The sequence below is a fragment of the Aythya fuligula genome, chromosome 1, assembly GCF_009819795.1.
Source record: "Aythya fuligula isolate bAytFul2 chromosome 1, bAytFul2.pri, whole genome shotgun sequence".
Lineage (NCBI taxonomy): Eukaryota > Metazoa > Chordata > Aves > Anseriformes > Anatidae > Aythya > Aythya fuligula.
The window spans coordinates 126,313,214-126,326,421 of NC_045559.1; the positions used below are offsets into that span (position 1 = coordinate 126,313,214).

The 13,208-nt window shown below is 35.5% G+C and overlaps 1 protein-coding gene across 4 annotated transcripts in view; it reads left to right on the top strand.

Annotated features, from left to right (window-relative positions):
* ADGRG2 (adhesion G protein-coupled receptor G2) overlaps nucleotides 1–11,927 on the top strand; it is a 59,034-nt gene extending 47,107 nt beyond the window's left edge. For all 4 annotated transcript variants that reach the window (XM_032208079.1, XM_032208080.1, XM_032208081.1 and 1 more), the window contains 7 exons: nucleotides 331–455; nucleotides 1,327–1,595; nucleotides 2,442–2,541; nucleotides 2,848–3,122; nucleotides 6,199–6,300; nucleotides 7,010–7,162; nucleotides 11,584–11,927. In XM_032208079.1, coding sequence (XP_032063970.1) covers nucleotides 331–455; nucleotides 1,327–1,595; nucleotides 2,442–2,541; nucleotides 2,848–3,122; nucleotides 6,199–6,300; nucleotides 7,010–7,162; nucleotides 11,584–11,768 — 1,209 coding nt within the window. In that variant the 3' untranslated portion in view covers nucleotides 11,769–11,927. The remainder of the gene's footprint in view (nucleotides 1–330; nucleotides 456–1,326; nucleotides 1,596–2,441; nucleotides 2,542–2,847; nucleotides 3,123–6,198; nucleotides 6,301–7,009; nucleotides 7,163–11,583) is intronic.
* Nucleotides 11,928–13,208: the final 1,281 nt, after the last annotated feature.

Below are 13,208 nucleotides of genomic sequence, written 5' to 3' on the forward strand. Positions count from 1 at the left end.
GTACTTAAGCTGCTTGTTGAACTGGGGCCCATGAGATCCACTGAAGTCAAAATTGCTTAAGTGCTTATTAAACCACACCTTATATATTTAGACGGTTGTTTTTTCTGTAGAAAAAGGAAATTAGTATAAATCAAATTTAAAACAGTGTTTTAACCAGATGGGATTTCTCAGTTAGATTGACATTTCTGTCAATTTCATTAACCTTTAAAAAGTTCTTTTTATTTAAAGAAATGTATTTTTAGTGCAGGAGGGAAGGTATTTTTTTGTTATGTGCTTTTTTATTTAATAAGTATACTCTCTGAAATTAACTTCTGTTTGTTTCCATTTTAGAACTTGTATGGAAATACTCCTTTAAGTCCCACACAAGAATTGGTACTGACTTTTATATCCTATATAGGCTGTGGCCTCTCTGCAATTTTTCTTTCTATCACTCTTGTGACCTACATAGCCTTCGAGTAAGTACCTGTTCAACAAAGCCCCATTATTCTTCAATGATGATAGCTTTTAATCTCCACTGCAAAGTCCTTTCCAGTAGTTATAGATTCTGTCTCAGTTAATAATGTACAAATTTGGAAGGGGTTGATTCAGTCTTGCTCAAGGGTTAATCTTATAGACAAGTGAATTAGTCATGAGGATTTATGCAGTAAGAAGTGATGAAGTAACACTTTAAAGTGTTTTACAGTATATTATAGAAGAAGAGTGAAGGAATGTGTTTAAGATAGAACATACAGAGAGTATTTCTGAATAATAGCATTTTGAAATCATTTATATTCTCTAATGAAATGCAATTATGGCATACCAACTTTTTTTTTTTTTTGGAACATTTTCTTAAGATGACCGAGGCTTAACTATTAAACCCTCTACAGTATGTTTTGGAAATCCTTCCAGAAACAATTTGGCACATGTTTACTCTATCCTATCATTAAGGAATTATCTGGCTCTGTCACAGTTTTAGAAGCCCAGTCGAAAGCCTAATTTAGAGTAGCATTAAAGAACACTCACATTTTGTTTTTTGGAAGTACTCCAAAAAGGAGAAGGCCAACATACAATGTAAAAAAAATTATGGTACTGATACCTAGGAATCCAAGCTGGTGTTCGTATTTATGTAATCTTAATATAACAAACTTTATGCATATGGACCATTAATTTGGAAATGTTTTATAAAACACTGTATAAATGTATAAATGCAATATAAGAATCATTATATATGAATGAAAATACAAAAATACATTTTTTCTTCGCATTTGTGCACTGACAAATACAAGAGAGAAAGTAAGCCAGGGATCCAAGGACAACTGACGTCATCTCACTAATTTTGCTTTTTAGGAAAATCCGGAGAGACTACCCCTCCAAAATCTTAATCCAGCTATGTGCTGCATTACTTCTACTCAACCTAGTTTTCCTCCTTGACTCATGGATTGCATTGTATAATACACAAGGCCTATGTATTGCAGTTGCTGTATTTCTTCACTATTTCCTCTTGGTTTCCTTCACCTGGATGGGCCTAGAAGCTTTCCACATGTATCTTGCCCTCGTGAAAGTCTTTAATACCTATGTACGGAAGTACATTCTTAAATTTTGCATCGTTGGTTGGGGTATGTATGTATTTATTTATTTATTTTGGATGCTAAATAGATGCATCATCTTACCAAGTATCTCAGTGAATGTAACACAGTTCAGAAGTGCAAATGAAGCAGTCATTAAATGCTATGACCTGTATGTGATGAAGTATTCATTATCAGTAAATCTGATTGTATGAATTCCAAATTCATATTCACATTTGAGATAGTGAACTTCTCCTTAAGTGCAGATTTTTTCAGATCATAAAGTGAAAAACTTAGGCTGCCTCAATGCAAATGAATAATGGATTTTACTTGTGCAAATATAATAGAACCAATTTTTAATGTACTCACTTCCATTTCCATTTACTAGACAGACAGCATCAGTTCTGTTTTTAAAATAAATGCCATTATATATATACATTACATTCTTGGAACAGCACTGTTTATAACAAAAAGTGTCAAAATAGATATAAGTGGTTAAAGGACAGAGATTCTAGACCTCATTATTCTCTCTGATCATTTGACTAAACACAATTGAAGGCACTAAAATCAATATGGTGGTTTTCTTTGAACAGGCATAAGAAAGAAAATTGCATATGCTGTATTTGATGTCTTAAATCAGTTTGATGTGATACTGTTTGTTGCTTAATTGAGAAAGATTTGGAGTTAGCTGCAGAGAACTCTTGTTTCTTTCCAAATCATGCTCTTGTTTGAATGCCCCAGTTTTTATTATTATTTTTTTCAGACAGCTAGTATACAACATAATTCAAGAGGCAAATTTCAGAATGTAGACTTCACTGAAAAATGTAGTAATTTCAAATTATCATAGTACTGTCTTTGTCAAGATTTTCACTTACATGTTTTCTCATAATATTCTAGGGTTACCAGCAGTAGTTGTGGCCATTGTGTTGGCAGTATCACCAGATAATTATGGATTTGTATCCACTGGAAAAGTTTTGAAAACCAGACCTGATGAATTGTAAGTTGCAAGAAGGCACTTTTTTGTGGGGTTAAGGTCCTACCAAATTCGTTTTCTTCAAAGTAAAGGTGGGGGAGGAAAGGAAGCAATGAGAGAGCTTTGAAATGTTATGGCTCTACAGCATTTTGTGTGCTTTGTGGTATCTACCTACATGAATGCCCTTACCCTTTGGCAAAAACATACAGGTTTTTAAAAAAGAGGCAAAAATGGTTTGTATTTACAACAAAGCATGGCTTTATCTCATACTTTTTTTCACTTAATGTCTTTTTCTGGTAGTAGCTGACAAACTTTATTTTTGTTTTCTAGCTGCTGGATTAAAAATAGAATTGTCTTCTATATTACTGCTGTGGGATACTTTAGTGTGATATTCCTAATCAATATCAGCATGTTCATTGTTGTGCTGATTCAGCTCTGTCGCATTAAAAAGAAAAAACAACTTGGTGCTCAAAGAAAAACAAGTATTCAAGACCTCAGGAGTGTTGCTGGCCTCACGTTCTTGTTGGGAATTACTTGGGGATTTGCTTTCTTCACAGTAAATGATGTGTTTACTTACCTCTTTACCATTTTTAACACGTTGCAAGGTAAGTCCATGTTTTGTGTGTCAGCCCACTGCCTACGCTATAATGAACAAAACATTTGAAAATGGCACTTTCTTGATTCAGCAGCAAAAATGTAATTTTGATACATTCTTTAAGATGTTACTTAAATTTGATATGATACTACTTTACTCTAATCTTATGTTACTGTTACGTTACCATAAGGTGCAGAAAAGCTATCTACTAATGATATGTATAATATATTTATTTATACCTATAACTGTTAGAATTTAAATGTGTGCAAACCAGACACTGCTGGAAGTGACTGTCTTTCTCTAGTTAATATATTACTTGTAAATACTCAGTTACTGTAAGTACTCACATAATAATGCAATTAAGGTAGTGAAAACTGTGTTACTTCTCTGCTTACCTCTAAGCCAGAGGGGTGAGGGGTGACATTCATCAAAGGGCCATTGAGACAGGCAAGGCTGCAACACATAAAGTTAGTGGTCCAACTCCAGAGCATAGCCTTAATACATAGAAGGCATGCAGCTTTGCAGAGGCCAGGATGCTACTGGATATATCCAAAAGCAGACTTCAGAAGCTTCAAAAGCTTTCATACAAACGTGATGTACCGTAGTTGCGTACAGTTGTCTGGATGTGCCTGAATTATCCTGTTGCACTTTGGATACAAACTTCTGCTTAAATGGCATTTTAGGTGACTAGCTGAATCATTTTCCAAAGAGGCTAAAGCAATTAAAATTGCAATTCAGTGTATGTACCACTCCCCTATTTAGTATGGGACACAGCTTAAATGGTTCCCTGGCCTGTGGGTGCATAGGGATTGTGACAGTGGATTTGCAGGATTCCATAGTACACAAGGACATGGAGGCTTTATTTCATACATTTGTTTACTTTAATACAGATTAACATAAATCACCTCTAGCAAGTGTAGCTATGATTAATGAAGTATATATCAAGCTATTACAGAAAAGCATTATACATATATATATATATATATATATATGTATTTAGCTGCAATCAGTAGCAGCAAGTGTATCAAAAGAGAGGTTACTACAGGTTACTACAAACTTAGCACTAGTAAAGTAGTGAGTATGTTCACAGTTAGTTCCATATATGCATGCATACATATATATACACATATATATTCAAAATGTTACCTGTACCAACTGCTCAGCAAACTGATCCCAGAAGCAGGACTGATCCCAGAAGTGACAACAGACAGAGTTTCACTTTGAAGATGATCTTCATCGTGGAGTTTGGAGTCAGCCAGGTGTTCCCAGCAAGTAAATCTTGTAGGAAAAGTCTGTGCACAGCAAGTTCTCAGAGAGAGAAATTCCATTTTGCATGAAAAACAAGTCATTTTTATATCACAGTGACATAAGAGGGTATAGTTTCTATTCTTCCAGACACAATTTTACTTTTCCCAGACTGCTTGGCTTCTTTTGAATAAAACAGCCAGTAGCAGTTGCCGATTCCAACCTTCTCAGGGTGTTTTACCTTCGTTCCACAGCATTTTTCAACCTTTCCAGATAATTTGCAGTTACAGTTCCTTGGTTTTACTGTTATTATTAATATCTGCAGGATGTCTCTGGTTCTTAGTTACCCAGCTGACCTTCAAAGAGGCCAGCTGCACTTCTCTAGGATGCTTCTGGTTCACAGGTCTAGTTCTCAAGCCAGTAGTTCTCAGGCTGGCAGACATATTCTGTCGATATTTTAGCAGACATTTTCTGTCAGTATTTTCCTCATAGTCAGGTTGCCTTTATGGCTGCTCCCATCAGTATCTTGATTTTTGTTACCATATTATTTGGTTAACAGGGGTGTTGAACCCTTACATTCACAAGTTTCACATGAAACCATGGAACCAACTCAGGACTGTAGCTTCTGTATGGTAAAACTGCTCTGCTATGTGAGGCTAAATTCCACATGTACTCAGTTTTAACTTAGATGCTAGACAAATCCTGATATTAAAACTAATATAGGATGTATAAATTGCGTTGACTTTGAACTTATGCCAGTGCTTCAAAACTGAATTTGAAAGTGGTATTAGAACCATGAGTAGAGCAAGATGTAGTTACACTCAAATATTCATCCTGAAAGCCAAAGTTAAGAAGTTATTTAAGCTACCAAAGATGTAAGTAACCTCTCCTAGAAGGAATTTGTGTGTTTAACTGACCTTAAAAGTAGAGTGAACATAACATACTTGTAAGTCTGTGCCAGCCTGAACATTTAGTTTTCTTTCTTGTTCTTTTCCATTCATTATAAACCTAATGTTGTCAAGGACACGTTGAAGCTGTAAAACTGTACAAAGACCAAGTGCTACTCTTCCTTAAGATGGAAGGGAGGACATGTATTAGCAGGGAGAGTTAGGTTGCATTGTGTGTCAGTAGAAGTGAATGCGAAGCAAGTAATGTCTGTAATGCAAGGCTGTCAAGAGATAGGGATGAGCCCAGTCCCCTCTAGAAAATATTTGGCTTTAAGTTGTGGTAAAGGGGGTACTGTATCTTAATATTTTAGGTATGAGTTATTTTCTTTATGATTCTCTAAATGACATAGCTATGATTTTGTGTCCAATTAATAGTTCCTTGAATTTGTGGAAAGTTCAGTAATGGTACTTCAGGAGCTAGGAATCCCAAACTTTTTTTTTTTTTTTTTTTTTTTTATTACTGGCTCTATTACAGTTGGTAGTAACAGGTCGTCTGCTAATACAAGCTGTGGCAATGTCATGCCATTTGTTGAGAGCTGTGTAGACAGTCGTATCATGCCCGATGTTTGACATTGCTTTGAATTCTTTTCCAAAAGTTCTAAGTAAATTTCAGAATCCGCAGAAATTTTCCCTTCCTATTTGAAAGTAGAAACTTCATGCACTTTGTGGGATTTGGTTATATTTGTTCTTCTTGCATTTGTGTATCCTTTGATGATGAAAGGATGTGAATCCTTTCATCTACGTTCAATGGAAAAGTATTCTCCAGCATTCAGAGTTCTCGACTTTTTCACCAAAGAAAGGTGTCGTCCGTTTTGATTAGAAATCAAAAACAAATGAAGGAAAAACAAAACATTGTTTATTAAGAAGCAGTAAAAGTCAATCATTGCTTTGCAGGATTCTTCATTTTTATCTTCTATTGTGTAACAAAGGAAAATGTCCGTAAACAGTGGAGAAGATACCTTTGTTGTGGGAAATTCAGGCTGGCTGAAAACTCTGGTAAATACTTTTTTTTTTTTTTTTTACTTCTCAGAACTTATACTCAGTGTTAAGTTCCTAGTATTTTGTGATATGCTAACACCTCTGAAATTACGCTTTTTAAAGGTGGCAGTTGATGCAGTTCTTGCATGCTGTCGCATTAAGGTGTTAACTGCAGTTGATCACTTCCATCGCAGTGTATGGGCATGTCTTTGTAGAAGACTTTTGATCATCATTAGGAACCTGTAAGATTGGTTCTAGCTTCTGTGTCAAATGTAGTTTTGCAAATTACTTCAACAAGAGCAAGGTGAAACATACTTTAAACCAAAAAATCTAAAAAAAGGTCTATATTATTTTGTTGTTCAGTAGTTGACTTCTCATAAAGCTATATATATATATATATATATATATATACACACACTGTTTATATGCTTCAGCTTAGATGATCAGTTGTACTTTAGTTGTTGGAAAATCCTGATCTGTCTGCAGTCACAAAACTGAGACAGTTGGCTTGTATTAAAAAGGGCCAAAGAGGAAAAAGGAACTACATACAAAAAATGTAAACATCAAGAATCATGACACTTGTTGGAGAATATTAATCTGTTTAGTATACCATGAGGAGGGTGGGTAAAGCCTTGTTTTTTATTTTAATTTAGATGCATTATTAACTATATTTTTATGTTTTGCTTGTCTCAGTTGCACAATTTTCTGTAACGTGTATCTGTTGTAGACTGGAGTAGAACTGCTACTAATGGTTTGAAGAAGCAGACTGTAAATCAAGGTGTATCCAGTTCTTCCAATTCCTTACAATCAAACAGTAACTCCACTAATTCTACAACACTGCTAATGAATAATGATTATTCAGTGCACGCAAATGGAAATGGTACGTATCGTCCAGTGCTATGCTCTTTCATACTGACTTAAAATGAAATGCTGACCAATTATTATTTATAAATATAGGGTCAGAATATTTCCTAATGTCTTCACAAATAACACCACACATCTATTTTAGGGGACTGTACACAAAGTTTTACAATACCAATTTATCCTACTCAGTAGGAACTATTGATTTACGTATGAAACGGTAGGTAATATTCCTCACAAGGCTATTATTTACCCAAAGCTGCTGTTAATACCTTTCTTGTCACTTGAAGATATGAAAATAAACTTCAAGAATGATTAAAAACAGTTCATATTTAATAACTTATAAAAAATAAACGTAGACAGAAGAAGAAAGAAATGTAGGATACTCCACGAAGATGTTTTGAGAGTATGAAAGAAGGGATGTAGGAGATAATATGAAGAACTCCTGCTAACATTAATGGAACACTCACATGGAAGCTGCTTATGAGAGGAGGAGAAAAATGAGAGAAATGGAGAATGTAACCTGTAAAACCACCTCAGTGAATGAAGAGAGCACTGTTGAGAGGGGTGCCTCACTGTTGGCTACAGAGTAAGTATTGAAGCCGAATTGCTCCATAACTCTTTATATTCACTGTGTTAAGGATACTTTTTGCTGATGGAAATACACCTTTGTTGCAGGAAACAGTTGTTCTGAAGTAAAATTTTTTGTATGCCTAAGGTATTTTTCCCAACTGACCAAGAGTTGTGGCTAAGAAGTCATGGCATCAGCTAGATTGTTTAGTATGAAGTGGTAGGACATGCTCACAAAGGCTAGGTTGTCCTCATTTCCTGGCACATGGTGTCAGAAGAAAGCAGATGGTCAACTGGAAAACACAATAATCTCTCAGATGTACAGAGTAAAAGCTATGGAATTCACACATGCTGCCCCCTTAACATGTTATACTGTGCATTTGGATGTGTGAGCTGCATATTGTAAAGAAATCACAAGACTTCAGCAAATGTCATTTAGACATGCTCTCAATAGCTTTCCATGTTGAGTCTGTAAAATTAGTTCCTTTCTTTTTGCCATCCCTATGTAAAACCTGTGTTTGGAAACCACACAAGGCAATAATTAACATGCTTTCTATCTTACAGGCTAGTTGAGAGATAAGAATCCAGTAACTCTCACTGCCATCAAATACAAAGCAAGGCAATATTTTAGTTAAAAGTAGTATCTCTTAAAACGAGAGAGATTTTCAGGTGCAAAAGCTTGCACATCTTGTAGGATTTTGTCTAGCTACATTAGTTAACTCTGATGAATGACACCTGCCCCTGCAACATTTGATGTGCTTATACACAACTACAAATGCATTTTGGCTATTTTTCTCAACAGAAAGAAAGATAACAAATATTTTATAGAATTTGGGTTTTATAGCAACTGAGTGAGTGTTTTTTTTGTGGCTTTCCAGGACAAGTTGGTGTTGATTTGGGTAGTATTTTAGAACGAGATGCAAAGTTGATGGCCTAAATCATTGAGGGATGCCAATTTTATGTGACATACCCCTGTTCTGTCCTAGTTTATTCACTTGATTAATTTTTCCAGTGTAAGAGTCTGCATGGCCTGAGCCAAAAGTATCTCAGACAATGCAGCTGAAAGAATTTTGATATAACTTTGTATACACCCGTGAACATAGATGTCTCAGATGACCCATCTCCTCTCCTCTTCCACTTTATTGTATGTTTTGAATGCTGTGAACCCTGTACCACATCCTCCATTTATATCAGAAGGGTTTTATGAAACCTTGCCTGTATGATTTGATTGACTCTTCTGGGTCTGTAGGACTTCTACAAAAAGAGTCTAAATTTATGCTTGGATAGAGCTCATCTTCCTGACAAAGCTCTTTGAGACAATTCCTTACACTTAATCTTCTAAATATGGGGCAATTGTGTCTCAGAAGAGCTAGACAAATGCCTCCAGAAGGTAGTTAGTTGACCAGTGCTGGGTAGGAACACAGAACCTTCTAAAAAATCTGCTGTACCTGATTTTCCTGCTCTGACAGCTAGAACTGCAAAATAATATTGTAATACTTTTATTTTAAAAAATGAGCTAAAAAAAAAGAAAAGCAATTCTGGAAATTGAGACCTATGTCATAAATATACTAAGTTATAAACACTTAATGGTTTTGGCCCTACTATTTCCACAGAAATGCTAATCCAGATGCAGGATTGAATGATTTGCCATGGTATGTTTGGGTTGTCTATGCAGAATGTGGTTTTGATTGCCTGTGGGATTATGTAACTTCATCTTTTCATCACATATTAATATTTCCTCGTTTTCTGTTTTTCTGTTACAGATTTGCATGTTTGGGAAACTCCCAATAGGTATCACATGGCTGAACCTGCAAATTGCCTCTCTGAGGAACAGAAACAACCTTTCTGAATTTGTTCATTGAATAGCCTGTTCTCCTCAGATTTTGCCCTAGCGTTAAGGCATGGCTGCTTAGAATACTGCTTCTAAAATAAATCACTGGCAGTTAGGCAGGGGGCTAAACCAGTATTTATGCTCAGTTACAATGTCAGCAACTATGGTTGTTGTCTCCCATTTCAGTCTTTATCTGAGTTGATTAAGAAAGCTCTTCTGCTCATATTACCCTCTTTACTTTTGTGTATGTTTTAGTGCATGATGACCTTTTAAATTAATCATTAAACGACAACTTTATATTTAAGAGGTTTTGTATAATCTGTTGAGACGTTGTTTCCTTTTTGCAGGTCCAGTGGCACCTCAGTAGTTTGGCAAGGAATTTGTAATTTTTATTTGACAGCCAGCCATCATTATAAGCTCACCTCCTTAAACTCTCATTCTGAAATGTTTAGATTTAGTTGTATAAGCATTACATTTTCAAACTGCTAGGCAGATTTATTAACTAGAAACCTACACATGTTCACGTGTTATTTTATAAATGCTGTCTCATTCCAAAGAAAAGTGTAGAAATGAGACTTTGATGCAGCTGATACACTGACATATGCCTGAGTGAGTAGGTGAACTGCTGAAAGGCATGCAGTCTGCCTAAAGTGAATGCTTATGCTATAGAGCAACTATTTGGGTAGAGTGACACTAAAGCTGTGTGTCTAGGAGCCCTGGCTGAAGCAGAAGAGAGAAGAGCAGTCCAGGCCAGGCACTCAAGCAGCTGAATCCTTTCTGCAGGAAGGGTTAAGTGCAGGGGAGGAATGTCACCACATACTTCTCACCCTGGAGACCTCAACAAGAAATAGTTAAAAGCCATCCTGTAGCGTGGCCCTGCTCAGGGTTGTGTGGCCTTGCACAGGCCCTGCACTTGCTTCTGTGAGGGTTGTTCAGAAGCCCAAGGCAGCAAGAAAGTGAAAGGGGAGGGCAGAGCCATAGCAGGATTCTGCTCTAGGATACTCGAGGCATTTGATGAACTGAAGCCAGGTGTACTAGAGAAGATCAGATCTTGATCCCTGTAACAGACTCATCTTTCACTGTCTCAGTGTTTCTCACCAGTACTTCTGCTCTTGCCAAAACCATAAGTGGCAATCAGTTTCTGCATTGATTGTTGTGTCTTTTCAGTAGATTTAACAATAGCCAGTTCTGATGATGTTTGTTTGTGAAGTGTTATATTAATGCAAATAGCAAAATCTGATGTTTTGTGTTTTTATTAAACATTTTTTATTATTATTTTGCTGTTTCTGGTGTAAATGACAGTTTTGCATCAGTGTTTGTGAACTTACTTTTCATGTTTAACATAACAAAATAATCCTCTCCCAGAAGAAATACCAGTTCTGTTTGGGGGTTTTCCTGTCCTGATATTCCTTACAGTTTAGTCCTACTCATATGATACATACGGTATCAGGATCATGGCACATCCTTTAAATTTACATGCTTTCTGAAAAAATAATAATAATAAAAAAGAGAATAAAATCCATCTGGAAGTGTTTGCACAAATACTTACAATAAGACATCCTAATTCACAGAAAAATTATCTAGACGTAGGAGATTCTATCTGGAGAATCAAGCATTTGTGGAGCTGGTGTTACATTGCATTAGTAGGTGGCAATCAGCAGTGGTATGACACATGTTCACTGTAGGGTTACCCAAATGTTTAAGATTCTCAATCTAAATATGGCTTAGAAAAATATTTGGAGCTAGGCCATATTCTGATTGTTCTCCAGAAATAAATGTTGCAAGATGAGTGCACTTCAAAGGAAAAAAAAAAATCATGTTTAGTCCAACAGTTTCTTGTTTCATATACAAAGCAAAACTAAGAACACTTTTTTATTTAACTAGTTAATGCAGAACTAGAATTAGAATTATTTTGCATATTATCTAGTGATATTTATTCAGAGTCAAAGTCCATATTCTGAGAATTGTGACTTTCACTATTGAAAATACGTCATTCCTACTTTTCTGATAGGGAATGCATTTTTTTTTTGTTTCTACAGGACATATTTCCAGTGAGAAGAATGGTGTTTCTTTCAGCGTACAGAACGGTGACGTGTGTCTTCATGACTTTTCAGGCAAACAACTTGTATTCCAAGAAAAGGATGATACAGGCAGCCAAAATAGCCGTATCTCACTCAGAAGGACTTCAAAGAGGGGAAGCCTAACTTTCACTGAGAAAATGTGATTTCCTTTGAAACAGAACATTGTTTTACAGCATGAAGTAGAGATTTACTTCAACAGTTTTTACATAATGTGAGAAGACCAAAAACTGATTTTATTTAATATATGGTACTGAAACTTCAAGGCAGCATGTAATGTATTGACAAGGACAATTACTAATTGGAAAAAAAAAAAAAAAAAAAAAAAAAAAGGTGGGGAGGGAGCTACTGTTTTGACAAGGTATTTCAGATGTTGAATTACAGCTGGTATGTTCCCATTTTCATTCTTCATTAGAGGTTTTTTGAGGATTTTTACATTTAAAAGAAAGTTTTGTTTAGAGCTTTTTTCATTACAACTAAGTTTATCTGGATATAATTATAATGCATAGGTAGTATTGTATAAATGTAGGAAATTACAACTTCTGCATACAAATTATACCTTTAAAAATGTTAGCTATACTGTCTTCAACTTTTTGTATGTTGTAGTTGCAGGCTATAGCGCTGTACATAAGCAGGAAAATGTCTGCCTTTAAGCAACTTAGTTATACTTTTATATTTATTTCTTGTAAATTTAAATATTCCTTTGTATAGAAAAATAATTGCTGTTTTGTTTTAACTTTTATTGTACTTTGCATTTGTCTTTAATTGAAATAATTTACTTTAACATAGAATGATACAGAAGCTAATTTGTTCAGTAAGTGAAATCACTTACAGTGGTTTAGATACATTCACCAGATACAGGACTGTAAATACAAACACTATTGGTCTTTAACCTTTAGTGACCTCTTACTACAACAGAGAAATGTAAGAAACTGGGTGTCTTCAAAGGAGAGTGCCAAGAATGAGGGATTGATAAGCAAAGTAGCCAGTAGGTTATTAAATACAGCTAGGTTGTCGTAGTGGCTTGAGGAAGTCAGTGTAAGCTTTTGCCATTGATTTCAGCAGAGTCAATATTTTATCTTGAGTGTGGGTTCCAGAGATTAAACACACTGCCATTTCTCATCTGCAACGATAAAGTAACAATGTGTTATTTTTTTAATTAAAAAAATAAATACAGAAAATAAATGCTAGCTGCTGTATTTAGTAGTCTAGTAAATTGTTCATTTTGTTAAGTGGCTGTTTTTAAGGGGCAGCTCTTGAGCAGTTACAATGTATTTCTGTTTGTACTTTGGTCCTTTTTTGGCAAACCAAATCCTGAGGCACTAGCTCAGTAATTCATGAAGCAAAGTTTCATTTTCTTTGTGTTATTTATCTGGAAAAGATGGATTTGGGCTCTTCATGTGAAACAGCTGAACAAAAATAGAACCCATCCAACATTGTGAAGACTTTTGAAGAGAAATTAGCAGGAGCCCTGGTTGTGCCTACTTCTTACACAGGTGTGCAGCTGTGGCCATTTCTTCTGCTCCGTGCGTTCTTGGAGAAAGGTTGGATGCTGCCAGAGCAAGAGCTAGAACAAATTTAGTGCC